Genomic DNA, 27,606 nt, shown 5'->3' on the forward strand with positions numbered 1-27,606 from the left:
CCGATGCTACAGGGCTAATCACTTAGGGGTTCCATAATGTTCCCGGAAGGAGACGCTGCCAGGTTAGAAATCTTCCTACTGTGATCCCTATCTCTCGCCTGGTCCCCACTACTCTTTCTGCTTTGCTCCTTTTCTGTGCCTACCCTATCCTTGCCCTCCCTGCTTCTTTGCCTTAACCTGGGGACCCTGCTACCCCGAGTTCGCCTACCACCCACATAGTGTCCACACCATGTGGGTGGTATCTCTTTACATGGCGTTAGGAGGCTCACTGACCTTCCCAGTGGGAGTTTCTATCCTATCTGGGTCGGTGGGGGTTTTCCCCACGCTGCTCTTCATCGGCCAGCCCGGAGACTCCAGCATTGTGGCTACATCAGAACCCTCCCAGACAAGGACATCAGGTACGAGTGCAAAACGTGAGGTGCTGATTGACAGCTCGGGAAAGCTTTAGGCTACATCTTTAGGATCAAAAGTGGTCCAGTTTGCAGACAAAGGAGACACACTCAGAGCCTGTGATTCCTTGTTTTTTTTTAAAAAAAAATTACTATTATTGGTTTAGGAAAGAATAAACAATGCAATTTTTTTTGCTATACTCAGAATGTTATAGTTGAACTGGTATTAACTCCAAGGAAATAACAATGAAAAACAGTGCCTTGGGAAAAGATATTGTAGCAATAGAAACAATACAAAGGAAGAGGAAATAGCTCAGTTGCTCATCATAGAAACATACATATACTCCCCATGCTAGCAAGGTGGCGGGTCAGGGGGCTGCCACAACATTTCAACTCGGAGACAAATCGCTGAGTTGCTATGAGGATTTCCCGAGTCCGCAAGATCTCCTACCGCGAGAGTTTCATGTTTCGTTAAGTTTCTGAATCATTGTCCTTGAGTTACTCTGGATGCTAAACAAATCCAACCTTCCTAAACTCTGCACTCCCTTGTCCTGCTATCAGCATCTCCTCACGCCATTGAACTGCTAAGCCACACTGAGAGATTATTGCTACGAAGAGCTGGCCACAGTAGGAAGCTTTTAGCGCGTCATTCCGAAGCCATCTCTACATGTCCACAAAAGGCTGACCAGACAACTTTTTGTAGTACGTGCTGGTCACACAGTTAGTGCCAGGAGACGTGTGCCAGGTCTGCGTTATAAACTGGGGTCGCCTCTTAGAGAAGCCATTACTCATCAGAGGACCAGGTCTCCATTTTAATGCAAGAAAAATTCCATCTGATACAGAATATTATGCAGAGTGATGAGCTGTAATACTTTAAAAGATACAGTTGAAATTAAATTGAATTTAAATGTGAAAGCTTTTTTTCTTGTTCTGTTGTGGTTCCTGTGGCGCCACTCCATGCCACGGGCCCGGGCGCTTCCTCCATGCAAGACGCACAAGAGCAGTTATGCGGAAACGACATTACCCTTTATTGAACCAAGAGAAATAATATGAACATATTGCAACTATACATACATAAACACATCCTCCTACCTCAGCCCGGCCAACCAGAAGCTCCGACCATTTCTGCCACTGGGGGCACTTGCCTCTGTCTTCAAACGTGGTTTCATTTGATGTCCAGCAGCACTGCTCGTGGCTGTACCAGAATGCAGACAGGCAGACCCCTTCCTTCAGGTCTGTCATCCAGTCGACAGCCAGGTCTATCACGCCAGCCAGGGTACCTACAAAGACATCAACATGAAGATGAACAGAGCCCCCAAAGCCTTCCACCCTCCTATCCAAACTAGCCAGGCAACAGGCCACTCCTGCTGCCTGCCTGGAATACCGCTCTAAGCGATATGTGCTTGTGCAACTACTGGCCCTCAGACTGTCAATGTTCATAAATAGTGTTGTGCCCTATAGTTCCTGTCTCTGGTATATGTTCCCATCCGGTATAAGTCACTGAATCAAGCAATGCTCTTATGTGAAGGCAACTTACTCCAGTACTGCCTTCACTCTAATCAATATCGTCCCCCTTTTTCTCCTCTCCCCACCTCTCCCCCACTTCTCCCTCACCTTCTCCTCCCCTCTCTGTTATTGCCTGCTTTGCAAGTCATTTCTGTTCAAAATGGCACCTTCTTCTTCAATGAATGCAAATAGTGGTATTTGAATTCAGAACATCTGGAAGCACATGTGCTATCTTGCAATGCTGAACTCAACTGTGACTATTTCCAGTTTATTGCATCATAATTTCTATCTCAGATTAAAGAAGGGCGTGGAGAAGAACAGCCGTAGGCACAGCCCTCATTTCTGCTTTGGATCCTTGTCCTCCGCATGTTCATTTCCCACTGCATCTATATAGCTCACACAATGCAAGACATGCCCTCGCACTGCAAGATAGCACGTGTCCTCTTCTGCTGGTTCCAGATGTTCTAAATAAATGCACTCCTGGTGTGCTTGTAAACGAAGGACAACCTACCCTACAGTACAGAAAGGCTTCAAAACCTAACACTAGGGCCTCATTACACGGATGGCGGTGGACCAAGGTGCTATTAGCACCTTGGTCCATGCCGGTAAAATACCGGCACCGCCTTGGTGGAAAGGGGAATTACCGCCCTATTCCAAGGTTGGTGGGGCGGTAATTCCCCTTTCCCCCATTGCCCTTCCCCATTCCCATTTTTGCCCCATAGGGCTCTATGGGAATGGGGAAGGCGCTAATTACAGCACCGCAAATTGCAGTACCGTAATTAGCTCCCTGGTCCCTTTGCGGGTTGGTTTTTAACGCCTGCAAAAAGCAGGCATTAAATTCCCCAACCCGCAAAGGGACCTCGTAGTAAGGCGGTAAGGGTTTACCGGTACCGGTTAAATACCGGTACCGGTAAACCCTTACCGCCTACCGTGTAATGAGGCCCTATGTATTGATATGTGAGCTAGAAAATATTTGTTGTTGAAGCGGTGTGTAGAATAATGACCGGAAAGATGTCTGGTCTCTAAAAACCCAGATACTATTGAATGAAGCAGGTGAATCAGGGACAGGGATATGCGTAATTGCAGAGACAGTCAAACAGGCCCTGTAGTTATGGTTAAATGGCAATGTGGGAGTCTGATAATGGTGAACGCCTTTGGCCAATCTGCACTAAACATTTAAAAACAATATATAACCTTGACTGAATTTTTGATGGAAATGTTATGGGATTGGCAAGGTATGTGAAACCCCATTCAAATTCCCAAAGCAGAGAAAACGTTGAGCAGATCGCCACCAGACCTAGGCTATCACGTGGCCTCTAAACTTGTAATCCTTATGGCTTTGTAAAAATCCATCCAGTGAGCCAGTCGCAAACCTGCATTTAAATCTGAACCCTTGGATGTGATTGGTAGGTACTAGGCCCAATATTTAAAGTCTGGCAGCTATCTTGCCTCAGTGGACCTGGACCCTTGTCTTTGGAGTAAATACTTGACAACCCTTTTGGGGAGCCATATTACAACCCCGTGGGAATGCCTGGCACTAGAGAGGACAAGAGCATGGCCAGTTGAGAATATGCCCCTTTTAGAAACAAAAAAGGTACACATTTGGACGGTTACATGTGATTTCATCGAATGAAAAAACAACTAATGAAATTTTAACTAATAAAAAACAACTAAGACCAAAATAACACATTTCTTTTGTTATTGTTTTTGGGGGGTTCCTCCCCCAAAGCCCCCCTTTTGTTTAGTAATACTTTTGCCCCACCCCCAAAACCACTATTCCCACTCCCAACCCAATTTTTAGTTTTTTCCAAAATTAGTTATTTTAGTTTTCGTTGTTTTTCATTCGTTAAAAATGTATTCGTTGGTTTCTATTCGATGAAATCACTGCATTCCATTTGCCAACTAGGTCCTGGGATGGTGCAGGTGGGGCCACTGTGGCTCAGAGCCTGGCATTTGGCATTACAGGAAGCTCTGCCCAGGTACACTCTACTGAGAACAAGGCAGAAAGCCATGCCCCAAGCACAGCACTCACGGGGCATTGCCACAATCCATGCGCTGTGGCAGCGGCAGGTACAATCACTAGGATTAGGGAATGGATGCAGTCAGGGTTCCAGGCAAAATGTGTAGGTAAGTACTCTGTGACCAGAGTGGGTGGGCCAACAACAAAATTGAACTATAAATTGGCTTCAAGATACATTTAAGGCCTGATTCATGGAAGTGTTTTATAATGGCACAATCCCATAGGAAAACGTTCCATGAATCAGGCCCTTAATATCCTTTTTTGGTTTGTGTAAAATCCACAAAATGGTTTACATTTGTTTAGAAAGTGGGCCAGTAATATTTACATATTTCTCTTCCGTTGGGTCTGGGGATGAGAAACGTGTTCAGTGTATCCCATCAAACATTTGTTCGGACTGGCAGCCACATTGCATTAACGCAGTAGACCCAGACCCAGGCTCATGGACCCTATGCTGTCAACCTATTGAAGTGTCATAGAGCAGCCCGCTGTGCATGTCTTGATTTAGGAGGACAGGGTTATGACCCAGCAGGTGGACTTTGAACCCTCCTAGAATACTAAAATACCATGTTTCGCTGTATCTGGGCAGACCCAGGAAGTCAGTCCACAGACACAGGGGTGAGGCTTGCTGTCAAAGGGAGTGGGCTCATGCACTGTATGCCTCACCATTCAAAGTTAGGGTGGCAGCTTGTGCCTCCAGAATCCTCAGTCCCAGTATGGGCATGGCACAAGGGGTTTATGTGCACAAAGCATGACCAAAGGCTATCAGGTCATGCCCTCCCTGAGGCACTGATGAATAGCAAACCTGGAAACAGTGTTTAAAATGCATTGCCATTCATCATGCGTGCAGGAACCTCCAGTATATACATTGTGCCATTGTGGACATTGCATTTAGGGTTCCTGTGCCCGGGGCATGCATGAAAGCCATACACTGAGCAAAGTCCCCATTGAGTATGGATGTAGGTCATGTCATCCACTGTGCGTACATTGACTTGGTTTACTTTTCATGGTTAATGTATTTCATTGTGAGAAGAAATCACTGAATAAAACGTTTGTACGAGAAATGATGATTCTTTGTGATGATTATGTTTATGTTTGGTGATTTTGTAAAGTGCTCGTACACCTGAAGTCTTGATGGCAATATGAGTAAAGGGAAAGTAATAGGCCCCAGCACCACTAACGGGTCAGGTTTTATTTCCATTAGCAATGTATGGTGGAGCAATGTACAGAAGCACAGAAACTGCTCTCCTGAACAACCGTGATGATCTGCTCTCAAACCTCGACTCCGGGGGGGCGCTAGAGACCCCGCAGCCAAGATGGCCATGTCACTGTGAGCTTCGTGCTGGATCTCGTCTGAGGGGAGGCGGATTCACGACCCATTGAGGCCGAGTGCGTCCAAAAGTTGATGAACTTCTGCAGAGTGGCCCGACATGCGATGGTCCGAGTTTTGTAAATAATGGTGCCCCAGAAGTACATGTAGGAGGTGGAGATGTCACAAGCATTGAAGGCCTGGGTGCGCAGCTCGGTGCGGTTCGCACGCGAGTGTCAGCACGTGGCCCTTGTACCAGGGGCAATGCGTCACACAAGCCCAACGTGAAGCTGCGAAGAGTAGATCGCTCCTGCGTTGAGAGGCGCCCCTCTACCTGGGTGAGAAGGCATCGCCGAAGCGGCAGTCGGCACACCATAACTGCCCCGATAACCGGCCCATCCAGCGCAGAGGAGTACGAGCCGGCGGGGGGGGAGAGAGCGGCCGTAACTTGTGGCCCGTCGGATGGTACGGGTGCGGTGGGCTTGTGCCCCCCCGACCGCTCAGTGTGGAGGCCGGGTAACCAGATAGCGGGTGCGAGGACCGGTGAGAGGAGGAGAGACAGCCACGCCCCCAGAGAAGACCGACGGCACAGGACTACAGTGCCGGTGGTCCCGGAGAGTGACAGAATCTGCAGCCCCCCCACCCCCCGGCCGGCATTCGCATGTTTCGGGCGCCGCTGCCACCCCAACCAGGGCGGTAAGAATCACACGCTGCAGTCAGTCGGGGAGTGCCCTGGAACCGGAGCAGCCCCGGCCCGCGTTGCATGACTGCCGGCAACTGCCATAGTATTAGCTGAGGCTCACCAGTGACAACTTGTGATGCAGCAGCCAGCCCCGTGATCAGCAATTCAAAGGCCCTGCAAAACGCAGAGTAACTAGCCGCAACAATGTTTGCACCTAAGGCCTTCTAGTTAAGAAAACAAATCTTTCCCTGTCCCCAGGAGAACCCATGGTGAGGTGCCCCCAGCCCTCAAGCCGCGCTGGAACCTCGCGGGCTTCACAGCAGCCTTGGCCTACACCGACTTTAAGGCCAACATCCTATAGCAGGCGGCAAGTTTGGAAATAAGGAGGAGGGGGAGCAACCCCGAGATTCAGCAGGAACACTAAGGTGGGGGCAGCAACCCAGGGTACGCACAGGGTAATACTCAGAAACACCTAACAAGCACTAACCTAAACCGTACTGACAGAATCAGGAGCGGTTGATAGTCATAAGCAACAACGACTGGTGAACAGAGGAGGTCCCTGGGATAAGGGGCTGGGACAGCAGGAGGCTGTGTCCCTTCGGGGCTAGCAATTTCCCCCCGTGCAGCAGTACGACCAGGGCAAGGAGGTCGCGCTTGTGACAAGACCAAACCCCTTATACCGTCCGATAGATGAACATGAGATATCCCGGAACAGCACAAGGACTACTGAGCAAGAGCTGATCCAGATCAGGCAACGCCCCAGGGAGCACCCTGCCCCCCCTGCTGCATGGAGCCTCTGCAGGGGGACAACAGTAGCGAACCCCACCAGAAGTTATATGGTGATGGGTAACAAGCAGCAGTCCCGCCTACCGTTTACTCAAAAGGAAGGACTAAGGACAGTAACAAACTGACGGCGTCACAAGAAGCTCCTACAATACCGTCCAGGGAGCTCCAGGCGGTAGTGACGGCCTGACCCAGCGGGAGCAGTCCACCGTCTGTGCTGGCGGAAATGTGATCATGCTTCGCAGCCATTAACACAAAGTTGGACAGAATGGCGTACAAAGTGGACAGAATGCAAGAACGCATAGACAAGGAAAGCAGCAGAACCTCTGAGGTTGAGACCCGGGTCAGTGCGCTTGAGGACACTGGTAACGAAACAACACAAGCAATCAGGGAACTGCGCAGGGAGGTGAAATCCATTAGAGACAAGAACGAAGACTTGGAGGCGAGATCAAGAAGAAATAATATCAGAGTGGTGGGGTTTCCAGAGTCAATCTCGCAACAAAACATGGAGGTCTTCATGGAGAACTTCATCAAGGAGTTGCTACAGGGGCCATCACAGTCCTCCCAATTCCTGGTGGAGAGGACACACCGGGTGTCACAAATCACTCGGAGACCGGGACAGAATCCACGCCTGATTATCGCACGAGTCTTGAACTATCAGGACCGAGATACCATACTTTGAAGAGCAAGGGAACTCGGAGACCTCACTTATATGTACGCTAGAGTATCCTTTTACCCGGACTTCACCCCAGCAGTCCAGAAGGCCCGCCTGTCCTTCCTGGTGGTAAAAAGAGTGCTCCGAGATCGGGGGATACTTTACTCGATGCAATACCCCTCCAAATTAAGGATCCAGCATAATGGGCAGACCCATTTCTTCACTGTGCCTGGGGCAGTACCCAACTTTATTAAATCCCTGCTGAAGTGATCTGCTGGCTTTACAAAACACTCCTGCTGAATTGGACGACGGAAGGGCATCATTCTTGAGTTCTTGCAAGCCTTGCTCGGAATATTGTTGGCCAAAAAGACGCTATCAGCGGGGTACCCCCAATGGGTCTTGATAAACTTATGCTAATAATGTAATTAATAAGTCCAGTGACATATGGAACAAATGTTTATTTTTTCAGGTCCTCCCCTCGAGGTCTGAGGCAGTGGAGGTCACTTGGGTGGCAGTGTCCAGCGCCCCCCGCCATAGCCCATAGTAACGTGGTTGTTGTGGGATTTTGAGTGGGGGGGCTTCAATCACTGCAGGTTGTGGGTGGGCAGTGTGGGAGGGGGTGGTGGGAATGGAGGGTGTTGGGGGAGAAAGTGGGTTGGGAGGGGGGGAAGTTGCAGGGGAAGTTGGTTTAAGTTACCTCAAAAAGATTTGCAAGCTTCGCATCTCACAGACTTAGCCAAGAGTCAGATCTCCGGCCAGCTGAACGGGCGGTGGGGAGTTGCTTTTATCTACATCCCTCACCCTAGTAATGACGAATAAGATCATCAGGTAGAACGTGCGGGGAATTAACAACACGCACAAGGCTCGCAAGGTAGTGCAATAATTTGAGTGACATGGGGCCAGAATCGTCATGTTAAAGGAAACCCATCTCATGGGGAAGGGGAATGAAGGGGTCGCTAGAAGCTGGGGAAATTGCAAATACTACACCTCATACTCAGCATACTCGGCAGGGGTAATGACACTGGTGCACAAGTCATTGGGGTTCCGCACAAACGATATAGTTGTTGACCCACAATGTAGATATGTTATTGTATCTGGATGGTGGGGTACCACGATGCTCAACATATACGGTCCAAATGTGGACGACACTGAATTTTTCAATGCTCTGATGCGGCAATGTCATAAATACTTACATACCAACATTGTGTGGGCTGGGGACCTTAATGTGATACTTGACCTGAGGAAAGATAAAACGACTGGGGAGTGAGGCAACACTCCAGGGCAGCAGAAGCAGTCCTGAATGGCATGAGTGTGTTAGAATTGGAGGATGTCTGGAGAGTGTTAAGGACGGAAGGGGAGGAATTTTCACATCACTCGACAGCTCACAATACCTCATCCCGGTTAGATTATATCCTCGCCTACCAGTATCTTGTACATCGAACAGACGATTGTGTGTTGCTCCCGAGAACACTCTCTGACCATTCCCCAGTGTTGTGGTACTTGCAGCTAGATCTGGTACCACCTCTCCCCTACTGGAGGTTTAAACCTGCAGCAATGTCAGACGTAGTTTTCAAGAGTGAAGTTCACAGCTTGATCAAGAACTACTTTAGTGAGCACGTGGGTACAGTATCAAAGATGGGAACTTTGTGGGAGGCATGTAAGGTGCTGCTCCGTGGGGGGTGCTTGTCACTAGAATTGGGAGTGCTAAAGCTGATACGGAGGCAACTGAAAGACACCGAGCTTGAAATCAAAAGGTGGGAAGGGGAGGTGCATAGGGGAGGTGTGCCGGGCTCACTAGCCAAACTAAGGGAAGAGCTGGACCGCTTTAAGACCTGGCTGAGAGGGAGGTCAAATACCTTGCCCAACCAGCAATGGCCCGCAGATACGGAGAGGAGAGCAGACCGGGCAGACACATGGCGGCTATGGTGAGACATGAGAGAGGCTATAGGGAAATAGCTGAAAAGACAGCAGAAGGGGAGGTGGTTGTGAAGCCGAGTGCGATAGCAGATGCTTTCTGGCATTTCTATGAGTCCCTGTATGCCTCAAGGGGGACAATGCCGAAAGTGGAGCTGGAGAGCTACATAAGAGCAGCAACCCTTCAGAAACTTAGTAGTGAGGCGATAGAGGCCTTGGCAACACCTGTCACTGCTGATGAGATCCTATCTGCGATACGCGTGCTGCCCTCCTCCAAGGCACTGGGTACAGACGGGATGACAGCCGAGTTCTATAAGGAGTGGTGTCCTGAGGTGGCTTGGCACATTCTGGCGGTGTGGGAGGAGGGTCTGACAGTGGGGCGCATCCCCCAACGATGCGTGATGCAATGATAGTGTGCATCCTTAAACCGGCTAAAGACACCCTTAAATACTCTTCATACCGCCCGATATCTCTGCTGAACCTCGACACGAAAATATTTGCCAAGGTACCTGCGGCTCGTTTGCTTCCACACGTCTCTCATATTGTCCAAATGGACCAATCTGGGTTCATCCCAGGAGGGTTGACCTCATTAAACCTCTGGTGACTGTTTGCAATACTAGCTCAGATCGATCCCGAGACACAAGCAGTGACGGCATTGCTGGACATGGAAAAGGCTTTCGACTCCGTGGAATGGAGCTACCTATTCGAAGTACTAGTCCAGTTCGGGGTCCCAGAATACTATCTATCAGCAGTGCAGCTCTTGTACACCGGCTCGAGTGCCCAGATAGGCATTGGCAGCATGCGTTCCTGTGTCTTTAAACTGGGACGGGAACCAGGCAAGGCTGAACGCTCTCGCCCTTGCTCTTCACCATGGCGATCGAGGAACTGGCAACCTGATTGTGCAGAATACATGGTCATAGGGGCTTGGCGATGGAGGTGGCAAGGGAAATAATATCCTTGTACGTGGATGACGCGATTGTATATATCAAGGACCCCACTAATAACCTGGCCCTGATAACAAAGGAGGTCGAGGGATTCGTCGAGGCCGCCGGCCTCAGAATAAACAGGGCCAAGTCCTCCCTATTCCCCCTAAATGAGAAAACTGTTTGGCCCCCAAACATTGAAGGATATGGTTGGGTACAGTAGGCGGTCACATACCTGGGGGTGTGGGTGAGCAGAGCCACTCTAACGCTGCTCGAAGATAATCACAAGGCATATCTACAAGTATTGAAGTCCAGTGTGGAAAGGTGGTGTGGGCTTCCCCTCTCGCTCATGGGAAGGATTGCAGTTGCCAAAATGATAGTGGTCCCCAAGCTTCTTTACATATTTCAGAACATCCCGATGTGGCCGGGGGTGGGTTATTTCAGGGAGGTGCATTCCCTACTACTCAAACTCGCCTGGCACCCGAATAGCCCACGCACAAACTGGGAAGTGCTGACCGAGTCCCGGAAGAAAGGGGGAATCAATGCACCAGATGTTGAACTGTACTTTCTGGCGGCAATGCTGTCCTTTGCAAAATTCTGGATGCCGGGAGCCCAAATGACTCCTCGTGTGCGCATAGAGCAGCGATCGGTTCATCCGTCCTCTCTCCAGGGTTTACTGATCTCTGGAAAATCACTAGATAAATGTAGATTTGACCCGGTTGCATGCACAATGCATGCCTGGAAGAGAGCCCTGAAAAGGTTAGGGGTGGATTACATTACATTACATGATATTTATATAGCACTCTATGGGACCTTAGGCATTAAGGCTCTAACAGAAGTACAAGACAAACGAGGACACCTATTCTAGTCTAAAGAAACCCATCTAAAAGGGTAAAAGGATCAAGCCAGCTGGAAATATACTTCCAAGACAGTGCTGCCCCTTAAGACATACTCAAGAGAAAAGAAAGGTTTTGAGGTCTTTCTTGAATGTTGCCAGGAGTTCATGTTTGCGCAGATAATCTGGAAGTTGGTTCCACAAAATGGGAGTTTTATAAGCAAAAGCCCCATTCTTTACTTAATCGTTGATGTAGCACTGAAGATATGGTGGCATCATTTGCATTCTACACTTAAATGTTGTAACCAGGGTTCTGAATTTAATTCTGGACTCCACCGGCAGCCAGTGAAGCCCCGTCTGGCATTGAAACATGTTTGCGCCTTGATAGCCCCACTACAACTCTCACAGCCCAGTCCTGAACCTGTTGTAGTTTCTGTAGGGCCAACTTGCCGGTACCTAATAGTAGGCTACAACAATAGTCCAGCTTGGCACCTATTATCGCTCTCGCGATGGTTTCAGCGCTTTTCTGTGATATGAGAGGCCTCAGGTGTGACAACAGTTTAACATAATAAACCGAGGAAGACACAACCGAGGACACGTGCGCTTTCATATTGAGAGACTGATCGAGGGTGACTCCCAATATTTTAGTTTTTTGAAGTGGGCATATAATATCATCCCCTAGCTTGAAAGAGCTGTAGGCATAATTTAGTACCTTCAAAGAATGTGGGGAGCCAACAATCATTAGCTCAGTCTTAGCCCTATTCAGAGCCAGGTAATTATTCAGCACCCAGTTTTCAATCAGGCTGAAGATTCTGTTAACTTCCAGCTCATCCAGTTCATCGGAGCCAGTTAAGTGAAACACACATTGGGTGTCATCTGCGTAGTTTGAAAAAATTAGACCCTCCTGCTCCAACATGTAGAAAAAAGGTGCATTGAAAAGATTGTAAATACATGGTGAGGTACTAGCCCCTCCATATAGAACTGGGTTTGAATCGGCTTCCGCTATATCCGAACAGACACTACTGTGTCTGTTTTCTAAGAAGGAAGCGATCCAAGCAGCGGCCTGGTTGGAAAAATTAGCCACTTCCTTGAGCCTTGTGATCAATATGGAATGTTTGATTAAATCTAAGGCTGCAGATTGATCCAGGGATATAATCAGTGAGAGCCCGCTCTTATCCATTTGTTTTAGTAGCCTGGATTTAAGCTCCAGAAGAGAGGTCTCAGTTCCAAATAATTTTCTAAAACCTGATTGATGAGAATGCAATATAGTCTGCAGATTCAAGTGTTCAGCAATTTGATAGTAAGCCACCCTATCAAGAATTTTTAATAAAAATTGAGTATTCGAGATGGGGTGAAAATTCAGTGGATTATCTCTTGATAGCCCTGGTTTCTTGATAATTGGGGTAACTTTAGTTTGTTTTAATTCCAATGGCATCATCCCCTCATTGAGTGAGGCGTTAACGAAGGTGCAGATTGCTTTACTAGGGATGGAGCACAAGATTTGATTATCGTGGATGCACAAGCATCACTTCTACACTGTGATGGTTTCATCTGTCCTATTTTCTTTTCAAGTTCCATTTCATTTATTGGATGAAACTTAAAAATAGGGATATCTAGGTTCCTTTTAAAGACCTTCGGTGGCGGAATATCCAGAGAGGCGGAATTCATCTTTTTTTCCAACATGGTTGCTCGGATGTTATGCAACTTATTTTGCAAACCATCTTGGATAAGTTGACACCAGTCCTTGTCGTTTGCTTCCTCTAAGCCCGATGGAGCAGGCATGATTTCCCGTTCCTTTAATATTCTAAACAATTCTTTGGTATCAGAAACAGCATTACTTATGCGAGTGTTATGATAATTTCTCTTAGCCAGAAATATAGCATTTTTATAGTCCAAGACAGCTTTCTTATATAAGGTTAGTGAAACTGGGTTAAGATCACGATTCCAAACATAAAACGATTTCTTCGAAGCCGATTTTAGTTTTCTCAGTTCATCAGAAAACCAAGTCTTTTTATTATTGTTGTCTTTACGTATCTTTTTGTGTTTGAGTGGTGCTAATTTATCTGATATGTTGACCAAGTTGTGCATTAGAGCTGTGGCCATTTCTTGAATTGTCAGGGCTTTTTCAGGAGCAAAATCAAGTATATTGCCAATCAAAGGTTCAATATTGGCAATTGTCAATTGCTTTGCGTTACGGGATATATATTCTTTCCTGTAGTACGTGGTTCTTTTTAATTACAAATGATACCATTATGGTAAAGTTAACAAAAAAATGGTCCCACCAGGGGCAAATACTGGAACTTACCTCGCTACAGAAGGTCTTAAGTACACAGAGCCAATCTAGTGTATGACCCAATGCATGAGTTGGAGACAACAGGGTCACTAGCCCAAACTGCAGAAATACAAAATAGAATGTCATTGATATCATCCATAGCAGCTCCGGTCACAGAGGTAATGACAAATCTCAGGTGTATCAGTGATACATCGTCATGCCCGAACAGACAGCTCTCTGTAAATACCATCCCCATTACAGAAACAGTTCCGGTTACACGCAATGAAAATGTGGATTCTATGATCAAATCCCCATTTTTCGGAATGGACAAGTACAATACGGGCAATGGAAATGTTAACATCATAGATGATACCATACAAACTTATAAGATAAATGACATACAGGATATGGTAAAAAGTCACTCTCCCCAGTCAATGAAAGTACCCTCCCTACCCCCGAATACTTCAGTGCTGAATTTAATGCTCCTAAACACTAGATCCCTGCTTAAACACACCTTGGATGTCCGGGATTACATCAGTGACAATAGTATTGATATTATGTGTGTAACTGAGACCTGGTTATCCGAGGCGCATGGACCCACTATAGAACAGGTTACCCCACCAGGCTATACATTCTTTGGAAAACATCGTAAAGAGGGTCATGGTGGTGGTGTCGCAGTTATCTGTAAGGAGGATTTGAAAATGTATGGAACCAAAATTGATTGCGAGGGATGCAATATTTTACATACCACATGTATTCCTAACCCTAATTTCAGCATACACCTGATAACGGTATATAGACCACCAGGAGTCTCACATAATTTTAATGAGGAACTCACGAATGTACTTAACGCTATCCAGACTACAAATTCCGCCATCATACTAGTAGGAGATCTAAACCTATGGAAAGGAAATACTACAGACAAAAAAGCTAAGGAATTGGAAAGGTTGATAAAAAAAAACAACATCCTGGTGCATAACAATGACCCAACACATATTAAAGGGAATGTTTTGGATTGGATGGCTAGCTATAATATTACATATCAGGGATCACTACCACACCATGCATTTGGTCTGACCACTTGTTTGTTTCTAGCCAAATATTGCTTCTGCAATCTAATAAGGCCAAACATGAGCCATTGCATAAAACCATACATAGAAATTACAAGGCACTCACCACAGATAATCTATCTGAATGTATGCACTCCCTTATGTACAAAACCAGTGAATTAGACCATCCTGACATACTTGTGGAGGCATACAGCACACAAATGATAAACTTACTGCATGATGTGGCTCCAATGAAGTCCAAAACTATTAGGAAATCCGTGCACCAACAAAAATGGTTTACACCAGAGCTAAACAAATTAAAGGCTAGCAAAAGACGCGCAGAACGTACCTGGCTTAAATATCAAAATTCAAATAATAGGGCCACCTGGAAATTACATGAGAAAGCATATAAAGAAGCAATCATGGAAGCCAAGCGGACCTATTATAACGATCAAATTGAATCAGCAGACAATGATACCAAGGAACTTTTCCGTCTCTTTAGGTCCTGGGAGAAACCAGAAGTTCTAAATCATACTATCACACCCACTAAAGAGGATTGTGTTAGAACACAGAAAGCCTTTGCAAATAAACTGTTATGTGCTCAAGATAAAATTAGGAGAGAATTACAGAATCAAACCTTAAGTGTAAATTCCCTCATCTCAGAGAATGTAGAAACAAATAATTTGACTGATACATCACCTACAACGAAAGAACGGAAAACAACCCATACAGGATATACATTTCCAGAGATCCCTGTCACTGGGATTGAAGACATTATGAGAGTTATGAACCCAACTAGTTGCCCGGGGTATCTCATACCTTCAAAGATAATCTTGGACCATGCAGACATTTTTGCTCCATTCTTATGTAGATTTGTGAATGCCTCTTTTAGACACTGCAAGGTTCCACAGGCCATTAAAACAGTGGCAGTCACACCCCTTTTCAAAAAAGGCAAGCTTAGACCCTAAAGACGCTACTAACTTTCGGCCTATCACGAACACTCTATTCTTTTTGAAGTTGGTCGACAAGGTTGCCACAACCCACTTTCAACTTCATATTGAAAACACAGATCGGTTACACGAAAGACAGTCAGGCTTTTGTCGTTTTCACGGCACAGAGTGTCTTTGTGGACCTCCAAACCCACATGTTAACTTTAGTGGAAAGGAGTAGACCGGGCCTGTTAATTTTGTTATACCTTAGTGCAGCCTTCAATCTTTTGGATCATAAGATACTATTGTATAGGCTGCTAGATATGGGAGGTCTGGCTACTGAGACCATAAACTGGGTCAGATCTTTTTTGGAGGGTAGAAGATCCAGGGTACACTGGGGAGATGCGTTCTCTGAAGTTGAAACTATCATGTGTGGCGTCCCTCAGGGAGCATGTTTGTCACCCCTGCTCTTCAACATTTATATTACCCCTCTTTGTAGAGAACTGGAAAAGTTGGGCTTCTTTTTCACAAATTACACAGATGACTTCCAGCTGTCTATGGAGCTATCAGGAGATTACCAGGAAGATCAGTATAGACTAAATGAAGTCTATAAAGTGATAAAGAACTGGATGACCACAAACTGGCTATGCATTAACGCCGGGAAAACGGAACTCATGATTTATGGGTCCAAAAAATCTAGAGAGGCATTAGTCCCTGCCTTTTCTAGTTTCTTGGTTGATGACAGCCCTATTGAAGTAGTTGACAAGGGGAAAACTCTGGGTGCATACCTGGAGGCCTCCTTATACGCAGGAGCTCAAGTAGATGCTATTGAAAAGAATACCCAATATCATCTGTGATTATTAAGACAGGTCGCCCCATTAATCTCTAAAAATAATGGAGCCAAGTTAGTAAGGGCTGTTATTTTACCACGCCTGGACTACTGCAATGCCCTATTGGGGGGTGCTAGTAGAGAAGAGGTCCTCAGATTGCCGGAAATCCAGAATGCATCTGTGCGCATAATTTACGGCATGAAAAGGTATGAACCTACCTCTCTTGCCAGAAAGGAACTACACTGGATACACATATCTGCTAGGATCTCCTTTAAAGTGCTGACCTTGTGTCATAAATGCATCTATGGGACAGCCCCGAGCTAACTAAAGGATAAGATCACTACATACCAGCCCACAAAAAATCTTCGCTCCACCTCCACCCAGCTTCTACAGGTGGCAAGGACTAAGAGAGCTCGTGGAAATGGACGCTCTTTTCCAGTGCTTGCATCCAAGGCATAGAAAAACCTACCGTTGGCACTCAGAGAAGAAAGCAATCTTTTGGCTTTACGAAAACTTCTGAAAATGGCACTTTTCATCTAATCTTCGGCTCAACCTCACTGATCCTTTTCTGCTTGTGAAGGAGCGCTTAGATGCCCGAGGGCTTTGGCGCTATAGAAATGTCGATCTGGAATATAGAGACCCTCGCGCCTAGCTGCGATGAGGCAATCATTCAGGACTGGAGGGGGGCAGGCGTTATCCGTATGGATGATATGTACCCAGATGGAAAGTTCATCACTAGGGAGTTATTTGTGGAAAAGATGGGCAGTGGTTTTCAACACACAGTACAATACCTCAGAATGAAAGCAGGTTTTAGAGAATGGTCTCCAGTGCTCCCGGATATCCCATGCACTACCCCGTTGCTGCAATACATCAGGAATTCCCCCGGGTGTAATGGGGGTGGTTTCTGCACTATATAAGCTACTCCAGACTAATACACCCCGGGAACCCTTAAAATGTAAGAGTAAATAGGAGAAGACTCTGGGGTTCATTTTACAAACAAGCAGTGGGTGGTGGTCTGTGGCACCACACACAGGGGCGCTGTTGATTCTCAGCTACAATTAATTAAACTCAAGACACTGCACAGAGCGTACATCTCCCCAGCACGCACACACCAGTACGAAATTACGAGATCCGCCAACTGCCCGAGATATAACACTGACATGGCGGATCTGATACACATGCTATGGACCTGTGTTAAATTACGCTCGTTTTGGGAGGGAGTGGCAAGCGCCATGTCGGAGATGTTGGGGCAACTAGTGCCGAGCAAAATGCTGTGTTGTATGTTTGGTGTCTCCCTGGGTTACCAAAACAGCACAGACAGATAGTGGCAAAGAGTTGTGTCTTCATGAAGTGGACGAGTGCATCCCCCTGGGGGCGAACGTATGGCTGAAAGATTTAATATGGTTAAAATACACAGACAAAGAATATGCAAACCTTTGCAGACTGCAAAACCAGCCAAAAAATATCTGGAACCCCTTTACTGCATACCTTCCTAGCCGGGAGGGCCCCCCGAACTGCTTACCCAGTGCACTGTAATCTGCCAGTCAACCGTAATAGGTTTCTATGAAGGCCTTCGGCCTGTCCAAATGCTGTACTAGTGGATGTGAAAATGTGAAGTTGCAATTCACCTGGTAATCAATGATGCAATGTTTGGTGACTATGTTTGGCTACTGTTGATGTGATGCAAATCGATCAATAAAGAAATAAAAAGAAAAACACAACCTTGACTCCAACTCTCCTTCCGCCCTTATCTTCATTGATCTATCATCGGCCTTTGACACGGTCAATCATTCCATCCTCATAAATCGTCTCTGTGATACCCTGGGCATCACGGACCGGGCACTGGATTGGTTAACCTCTTGCCTCTCGAATCGGCCCTCCCAAGTACAAGTAGGCCCTTTTCTCTCCTCTACATCACTCTCGGATTGCAGCATCCCTCAGGGCCCTATCCTCTCGCTGTTGCTTTTCAACATTTACGTTGCACCTCTTGCCCACTTTATATCCACCTTCTCACCTCATTTCCAGTGTTATGCTGACGACACTCAGCTCTTCTTTAAGCTTCACTCCTCTTCCTCCTCTACTTCCTCTCTCATTCCTGACTGTCTTACTGCTATTCGGCATGGTGTGCTGCTAATGATCTCTGCCTTAATGCCAGTAAGACTGAGATGCTTTTCATTGGGACTCCTACCCCCTTCTTCCCTCTGGCTGCCCTCCTTAAGCACCCTCACCCTTGAGTGAGGCTAAAAACCTGGGTATCATCTTTGACTCCTCTCTCTCCTTCTCACCTCATATCGCTGACCTTGCCAAGAAGGCCCACTACCAGCTTCAGCTTCTCAGAGGCATTCTCCCTTTCCTCACCTTCCCCCAGAAACTCAATGTCTCTAGAGCTCTGGTTCTCTCAAGGCAGGACTGAAGCAAAAGCCTCTTCCTTAATCTGCCTCTTTCCTCCCTCTTCCCTCTTCATCTAATCCAGAATAGGACTGTGAGACGTATTCTTGGCCTCAAGCCCAAGGACTGCATCTCTCCAGTCCTACAATCTCTCCACTTGCTCCCGGTGGTTGCAAGGATCAAATTCAAGACCCTCTGCATCATCCACAAGGCCTTCTGGGGCCTGGGACCTCGTTATATCCAACTCTCTCTCCCTAAATACGTCTTTGCTAGAGTCCTTTGGTGTTCTAGTTCCAACTCTATGCAGATCAGATGTTTCTTTAAGATGAGAGTGGGGGTAGATCTCTCTCTTCGCCAGGAGCCTTCCTCAGGAATGGCCTCCCTGCCCCTCTACGACTTGTGCCGGATCTCCTTAAGTTCCGGAAGCTTCTCAAGATCTTCCTTTTCACCTCCTCCTTCCCTCTCCCCCTCTCCTGCTTGTCTCTTCCTGCTGCTGCGACTGGTTGCCTGTGTCCCTTATGAGTCTTACTGGGGTCAAGCCCTCCTTTGACAAGTCTTCCCCCGCAACACTTCCTAACAGCACTTGCACTCAGACACCCTTCCCCGACTAGCCTTCTGAGGCTGGGCCAACCCCGTCCTTGCACTATTGACCCATACCCCTGTTTCCCCCTGGCACTTGCCCAGCTCCTTGGGCCCCCCTCCCTCAAGCAATTCTCCCTCTTCACCCTCTCCCTATTCCATCCCCGTCGCCCTGATCTGTTCCCTCCCCCTGCACTTCTTATACTGCACTTGCATGATCCGAATGTACACAAGACCTAGTAGGACCGTTATTGTTGTTTTCTTCTCTGCTCCCCCCACCCCCTCTTTGTTTTGTGGCACGTGGAAATACTTTTTGCTGTATAGGCACCAATTCAATAAATAAAAATAAAATGGCACTATGAGTAAAGGGTAGAGAAAAAAGTTAGATCTTCATTATGTAAATAACTGCCCGTGGGGGCATGTAACAGGGCCCAAGCACAGCTAGCAGATCAGGTTTTATTTCCATTAGCAATGTATGGTGGAGCAATGTATTTTATTTGAATGAACGGGACGCTTTGCAGCATCCTGTTCATTCAAACAAAATACTGACTTGCAATGTCGTCATGGAGACGGAAGATGGGGCTCCATGCGGAGCCCCTCTTCCATTTCCACAGCACCCAAAGACGAGGCTGGAGCAGCAGTTGTGACACCACCAAAAGAATGAGGTGAGTAGGCTAGGGGCACGGAGAGGGGAGGAAACGGTGCCCAGAGGGGGAAGTGTGGGGAAGTTGGCAGGGCGGCAAAGCAGCCTTCAAGCTGCTCGGAAGACAGGCTTGGATCATGGGATTCAGCCTGCGATCCGAGCCACCTGATTGGTTGGCTCCCCCACCCCGGGTGCTAATGCCTGGATGATCTGTGTTGCAACTTGTAGTACTGTAAATAATCACGTTTGTGAATAGGCTCAACACGACTGGCATTTGATACAAGCAGCAGTTACAGCTCGATTATTTACATTAAAAAAGCAAGAAACTTGTGACAAATGTTGGCACACCCTTGGGGAACCAAAACCAATTTCTTACGCAATAACAGGGTTTACTGCCAGTGATTGGTCCTTTCAAGTGTGGGTCATGCGCATCATGCAGTACCATTCTGGAATGCAAGGAAATAACATTCAGGTGTGTATTTCAACCAATCAAAAGAATTCGAACTGTTGTTCATCTGATGTTGTTTATGTCATGCAAGTGCATTATTGTATGTGGGCAAAACATCATAACAAATATCAACATGATGTCATTAGCGATGTCACCAGTGATGATTGGTAATGTCATCATTGTGGTTATACGCTGCGCAACAGAGGGTGCATAGTTAAGGTGGACTTGCTCGAAATGCGATTGGTGAATTTCAGGGGTTTTGTTGAATTAAATCTGATCACCTTAACTCTCTCTTAACCAAGGTTTTTTCACTGAATATATACTGAATATATACATATGCCGTTGATAGGGTGGATTATAATTATAACTTTCTCAGTCCAGGTGATGTGTGTAAATCGTATTTTCCTGATATGCAGCTGCTTCAGGGCCTCAAAATCCAGTTGTTTGCTGAAATGTGTACTGCAACACTGCATGAGAACAATGGCTCCCAGAGCTCTTTAGAAACTCTCACGTATTTGCTGCGCGTGCGCTTAGAACACATGTTCTAAAGTACCATACCCACATTCTCAAAGCGCAAGTGCACATGTGCAAATGTCAGTGTGAGCACAGAAGCCAGCAGGGCACGCACAATATTCTTCTTAAAAGCAGTGGACAACGTGCAGACACGGGAGACTCTGAGATTGTGTTTTTGCACAATATTTGGAACCAAGGCACAAGTACTAAAGAAAAAGTGAGGGGAATCGTTAAAATGCGTAATGGCTAGTTATATCACCAGAAGTGAACATATCTAAGGTGAAACATGCGCAAAGTGCAAAGGACAAACGAGATTCGTCTTTACGAAAATAAATCATCAACACAAGAAAAATAGACGTTGCTGGCAAAGTTTAAAATGTTCACACTTTTAAAACTCAAAAATCGGCATGGAAATATTTCCCGCAAAGCAAAGTTACAATATGAAGCATTTTCAGATCTAAGCTTACAGCAAAATGAGCTATTGAGGAGAAGTGTGTGGCCAGGGAACCAAACAACCTGGGTTTGAATCCTGGGTTTGGCACTATATCAGCCATAATCCATTAATTTAATGAAAGGGCACAAACTAAAATGTTGTTACTGGTGGCGCCAAAAATACTGAGGCAGGACGGCGCCCAACCACTGAAAAAAGAGGGTGGGTGCCATTCACCCAGGTATACCCTCGACTGTCTGGGATCTGCCATGGCAAAGGTTAAAAGGGTGGCGCAAAATATAATGGGGGTCATTACGACCCAGGCGTTAACCATGGCGCTATTAGCGCCATGGTTGACGCTGGTATTTTACCGATTGCGCCATGGTGGATGGCGGAATTACCGCCCCATTCCAAGGTTGGTGGGGCGGTAATTCCCCATTCACCATTGGCCCTTCCCCATTCCCATTTTTGCCCCCATAGGGCTCAATGGGAACGGGGAAGGCGGTAATTACGGTACCGCAAATTGCGGTACCGTAATTACCTCGAAAGTCCCTTTGCAAGTTCCTTCCTTAATGGCTGGTAAAACCAGCCGTTAAGGTGGGGGCCCGCAAAGGGACCTCGTAATTAGGAGGTAAGGGTTTAACGGCGCCGACACCTTTTACGGCGCCATTAACCCCTTACCGCCTGGGTCGTAATGAGGCCCAATGTGTATTTAGCCCACCTGGGATGCCATTACAGTCAGCTGCCATATAGGAGACTGACAGCGTGCTTGAGGTATAGACGATTCCTGAGCGTGCACGTTGGAATGTGGAATATGGACACTTACTTAGGCTGTATGGATTATGGGGTTAGTACAAGTTTTAAAGCTAAGTTAATTCTGGAATTGCCATAAAGCGCATTGAGGCCTCACAAGTGGGGAAAGGGCGCTATATAAATCACCAAATACAATACAATGCAATCTGCTGAATTCAGCGGTTCCGGGTTTTACTACCGGAAGTATTCCTGTGCAATATCACCAGAGGTAAAGTCCCCCGCTGGCTATTTTTTCTTCTTAGATGGAAGCAAAAAAATCGAAATGGCCCCAAAATAATGTTTGACTTTTTTGCTGTACAGATTTTTTTTTTTAGAATGGACCTTGGTAAAGGGGATGAAAATGTGAGCCACACTGATGACCCCCTCTCATCACCGTACCCATGTATGCATTAAAGCGTCAATATTGACCCTTTCCTGACTCAAAAAACTGTACAGTAGTAGCATGACCCACTTCTCTGCATCATCATTTAGATCATCACATTGAAGGTGGAAATGGACATATTACCATTGCTTCAAAAAATGACTTTAGAGTTTACCGCTGGTGGAGATAGCATGTCTGGAATACCGCTAGTGGCATTCCAACAATACCACCTCCGACAGTGGGCAACCCTTAATAGGAAAGACTAGCATAAATACCACCACCAGAAGTGATATTTACCTTCCAACTGTATTTCTGCAAAAAAAAGTCTGCCTAACCCAAAATGACCCCTTTGTCCTAAAGTTGTTGATTAGTTGAAATAAAATCTTGAATGCCAGCTGGTACTTTTCTACATTTATTACTAATAGAAACAAAAAGTAGTAACAACGACCCTGTATAGACATTTATGACTTTCACTCCTAAATAGTATAAAATCTCAATTTCATAAAGTGCCAAATAAATGCTGGCGCTTCGCTCACCTAAAGATTACGGTAAGACTACATCTATTTTTTATTGGTAAACTCATTCCATATAGATGGACATTTGCTAGTGAATTTACCTGTTTATTTACTATCTAGTTCAGATTTATTGGAGGAATCATGAGCTTGGAGAAAAATGAAGAGCCTGATGCACAAAGTTATTTTCAATGGGGTTGAGCCATTGTAAAATGCTTTTGTAAACCAGGCCCCCGAGTCTTTTGCTGGATTTTAGCCATTTAACGGTTAAACCGACTAAAGTATGCAGGCCACCTGCCACCAATGGAGATGTCAACTCCCCTCTTCTGCGTGGCAATCAGAAAAGGGGTTCATTTTGTTAAAAATGCTCTTTTCAAGCAGTGGGAGGGGGGGTGGCACCTGCGTTAGCAGTTATGTACTGTTGGGCCCCCTGCATTCAATTTTGCGCGTTTACAAAAGAAGGGGAAAGTGAAAGACTAAAAGCAGGTGAAATTGCCTTTACTTTTCATTTTGCGCTCTGTTTTGTAAATAAAATGTGAACGCTGCCTGCAAATGACACTTTGCAGATGTCGTTTATAATGGATGCCTATGGAATCTGCCTGCTCCTAGCAGCTGCGAAGTGCTGGCTGTTTTCACAGGAATCCGGCAGCGTGAGAATACATGCTGGCACTGGACCATGTGCTCTTTACAGTCGAAGAAGGAAAGCAGAGCGCAAATGTTCGTTCACTTAATGCTTCTTCTCTGCTTCCAAAAGGCCGTAAAACACCCCAGTGTAAGCATGAGGCGGAAATGGATAATACGCTGCTTTGACACCATATCAAGGCTTAGAAAATGAGCCACGGGCACTCATTTTGAAAAATGTGTAAATTGCACAGAGGGGACCAGTTACGCTTCCACTTATGTGCAAACAGGTTAACTTTGTGTAATTTGGCCTTTTGCACTACGAAGTGCAAAACCCTGGTGTAAAAAGCAGCTGAAATCCCCTGTGCACCTCCCTTTTTGCACTTTGCAGTGCAAATTGAGTAAACGCTGTCTGCCATGTATGCGTGGCTTGCAGCGTTTACAATGGATTCCTATGTAAAAAGGGTTATAGGTCATTCAATCACTGGAAAAACAGGTTTTTACATAAATAACGAAAGATAAACAACGTTTAGGCATTGTCATCCTGAATAATTTCGTATCACATATTGTTTCTCAGTCATGTTCTGCCATCTAGTGGACTTTTTGGTATAACAAGACAGATAAACACTATGTAGAAAACACGTATCACATTTGTTTCATTTATGGGGCCACGACCTGAACCCCCTTACTTCCTCTACCCTCCCCAACCTTACCCCATCCTACACCTTTACACAACCTCAAGCCCCCCTTACTCCCAATTCCCTTCCCCCAACCCTCATACTCAGCGCCTTTACTTTAGAATGGTATCCATTCACATTACCATTGCTAATCACTACGTTACAATGCTTTTTCAAATGAAATGTAAAAACAAATGTTTTGTTGTACTCTATTATTTAAATAGAGGTTGTTTCCATCGATAATGTGACTGGATTCTGTAAAAGGTAGGCTGAATCCATAGGAACTCTTTAGTTTTGCGTCAGCTTGAAAATGTCACGCTGGAGTAAAACCAGATGTTTTTTGGAGGTGCAGGGGAAAAGGGAGGCTGAAACATATCTCCTGTTTTGTGCTTCCCCTCCGATTTAAACACAAAAAAGTGACCCAAAGAGTAGATAAAGGTGTTAAGACAGAAGTAATACCTCTATGCCTCTCTCCCACACTGTTCTTTACACTGCGACGAATCGGACCATGAGTCCCAAAGTGTCTTACACATAGGGAGAAAGAGGTGTGTTATTTATCCCAATTCACGAAGGCATGCATTTACATATGCACGCCGTTGGGACCCGCCTTTCAACTTGGCCGGGGTCATTTTGACTGGTCTGAGTGATTTGGTCCTATAGGCCACCGCTTCTACATTGTGCGAGCGTGGGTGTACACGTTTACATTTTCACCCCATTATTTGTGCTAAAGTGTAAACATAGCCCTACAGGGAAAGGGCCCTTGAGGCATGGATGCCTGCTTGCATGGGCAGGTCCCTATTCCATTTTTAAAAAATGGCTGGCACGAGCCCACAATTCATTAGAAGGGGACCGCGCAGCTGAGGGCACGCACTGCGTTCCCGAACTTCCCACAGCCCGGCAGGTTCCTTCCAGGGCTGGACTGGCCTATAGAAAACTCTGGAGATTTCCTGGTAGGCCTCTGCACCCTGGGCCTCTTTTGTGTGGTGAAATATATTATTTCCACATTTTCTCATAGGAAAAGGGTTCAGATTGCTGAAAATGCGTAATATTGGGACCACAATGAACATTATTTCCAGGGCCTCTTTTGGTTCCCAGTCCACCCTTGGTTCCTTCTGAGAACAAAGCGCACTTGGTCTGGTGCAGGCTGGGCACAGGTTCTGAAATGCATGATGTGCCTTGCAATGCGCAGCCAGCTCTCTTTGACACATCTGGATGAAAGAGTGCAAATGAAGAGGGCAATATTTTCAAGAACTGCGTCCACTAAATGTGATGTCACCAAAACCCCTGGTGGAAAATACAAGGCCAGAATGTGATCTATATACCACATTATCTCATAATCAGCAACACTAATATAAGGCAGGAGTGAAACCAAGGCACAACATAAGTGGGACTGTACGCAACGGCACTGTTTTACATATGCAAAGAACTGTATTACTCTGCACTACAAAAATGATAGTATATGAAACAATTACGGAGATAAAGTGTTGTTACTAATGCTGCAGCGGTTGCCTTCTCACACCATCCACAAGCCATGTCCCCCTGATGTCCATACAGTACCTGCCAGCAGTCCAATGAGCAGCATTACAACCCAACCCGACCAGGCATCCAGCAGACCCTTGATGAATTCCCACACGGATTCCTTGCTTTTGTTGGTGATCTAAAAAAGACCAAAACAAAGGTGTACAGCTTGTAAATTGTGAAAGCAATTCATGGATGCACTCTAATCAATTCCTCAGTCTCCCCGAGGAACACTCTGTAATGACTGGCATCCCAATTGCCACACATCATGCTCTTCCCATGTCTCTCTGGAGGGTAATGCGAAGGTGAGCCTTGAGAACTCAGCCTCCAGCAGGGGGTGCTAGTTTGCCATAAATGCGAGAAATAAAATAACCAATTCCAAGCACAGAAGGGCGGCAAAAGTCTTTGCAGTGGCCATGTCTCCAGCTTTACAAGCGCCCGCCCCTTTACAAACATTAGACACCACTCACCGGCATAAAGAGAGGCAGGGGATTAAGCATTGCTCTCTCCAGTGAAACAATGGGAAAAGTCGGTCATGTTTCCTAACCAGACAAGTCGTAGTGGTTATCTCAAAAATTCAGTCATTCTAAAACATCCTTGGGCCTGTACGGATCTCTGGTTTTCAGAAATGAAAATCTCAAAATGGGGTGACAGACTGAAGCAAGCATCGGTAAAGCCAATAGGTCTGGTCTGTAAATGTAGGGAGTGCCATTTTTTTCTAAAGCCCCCACAGGACAAAAACACTGCATAGCCTCTAATTTGTGCAAACCCATTGGCTCGTCTAATGCTTATTTTTTTTTATAGATTTGCTACTGAAGAAAATTCCCAGTGCTTCCACTTCATAATGTCTGTAAAATTGGCAAGATTTTGGGCCTCATTAGGAGTTTGGAGGTAGCCATTCTGTTTTTTAGCAGAATGGCTACCCCCAAACCGGGTACCGGTTCCGGGTCCCATAAATTGCAAATTACCGGACCATGCCGACTTTAGCGGGCCTGGTAATTCCCATTCTCGGGACCCGGTACATCCCCATTCCCATTTGAGCCCCCATAGGGCTCAATGGGAATGGGGAGGATGCTAACAACTGGCCTTAGCATCCTGGACTGCTAGCGGGTCCCGCTCTGCACATCTGGTCTGGCCAGGCGTCCAGAGCGGGACCCACTGCAGATCTGGTAATGTGGTGGCCCGGAATGAACGCCTTACCGGCACCGTTCATTCTGCGGCCGCCCTAGTTGTAATGAAGCCCTTTTTCTTGAAGCCTTACTGCTGTTTTAATTTTTCATACCAGCACCTATCAAGCATGCTCCAGAAATCCGCCAAGCCACATGTCAAACCCAGTAAACCCTACATTTCGATTTACCGCTACTGCCTTCTTTCTGTAAATCAGATTGCATTTTCAGAGAGGATGGATCACTGAGGGTTTTGGGGAGCGAGTTGAGAGGAGGGACACTGGTGCAAGAACAACCATGACTGCATTGAATTGACCTTTTACAGAATTCTGCTCCATTTACACATTCATTGTGTTTTGGAAAAGCTTGTTCGGTACAATACATTTAAAACATATTCAAAATCTGTTTCAACAAAATAGTGCACACTTCAGCCCTGGCCCCCATCAGCTTTGTAAAACGTAATGGAAACAATTACACTATCGTGTAAAAACTCTGATCTGTCAGCAAAATGTGTTTTCCTGCCACATTATGCAGAGATATTACCTACTGCTGAGAGATGTAGCGCAGGAGTGCACAGGGGAAATGTCCACTCATACAATGCCACAATTACTTACCAGTCATCTTACTTCCTCCGACTCTCATCTTCCTTGCCACCGTCATTTTGCAAAGGGGTGCACCTCACCAAGAGAGGGGCTTTAGCCTTTAGCTGACCAACTAAAGCATATTCCCAGGGCCCTGCCTCTTCCTGCAGCCCAATAGGGGAACCTTGCCACTGAAAGGCCTGTAACAAGCAATTTGAAAGTGGTTTCCTCTAAGCAGGGGACATGGGATCTGGACGGTGACG

The 27,606-nt window shown here is 46.2% G+C and overlaps 1 protein-coding gene across 1 annotated transcript in view; it reads right to left on the reverse strand.

Annotated features, from left to right (window-relative positions):
• Positions 1 to 27,606, reverse strand: part of CLCN4 (chloride voltage-gated channel 4) — a 336,781-nt gene that overhangs the window by 114,656 nt on the left and 194,519 nt on the right. The window contains exons 4-5 of the mRNA XM_069640618.1: positions 25,636 to 25,735; positions 1,482 to 1,669 (exon numbers count right to left, since the gene is read on the reverse strand). Coding sequence (XP_069496719.1) covers positions 1,482 to 1,669; positions 25,636 to 25,735 — 288 coding nt within the window. The remainder of the gene's footprint in view (positions 1 to 1,481; positions 1,670 to 25,635; positions 25,736 to 27,606) is intronic.

This window comes from Ambystoma mexicanum, chromosome 7q (genome assembly GCF_040938575.1).
Source record: "Ambystoma mexicanum isolate Mex_15411 chromosome 7q, UKY_AmexF1_1, whole genome shotgun sequence".
Lineage (NCBI taxonomy): Eukaryota > Metazoa > Chordata > Amphibia > Caudata > Ambystomatidae > Ambystoma > Ambystoma mexicanum.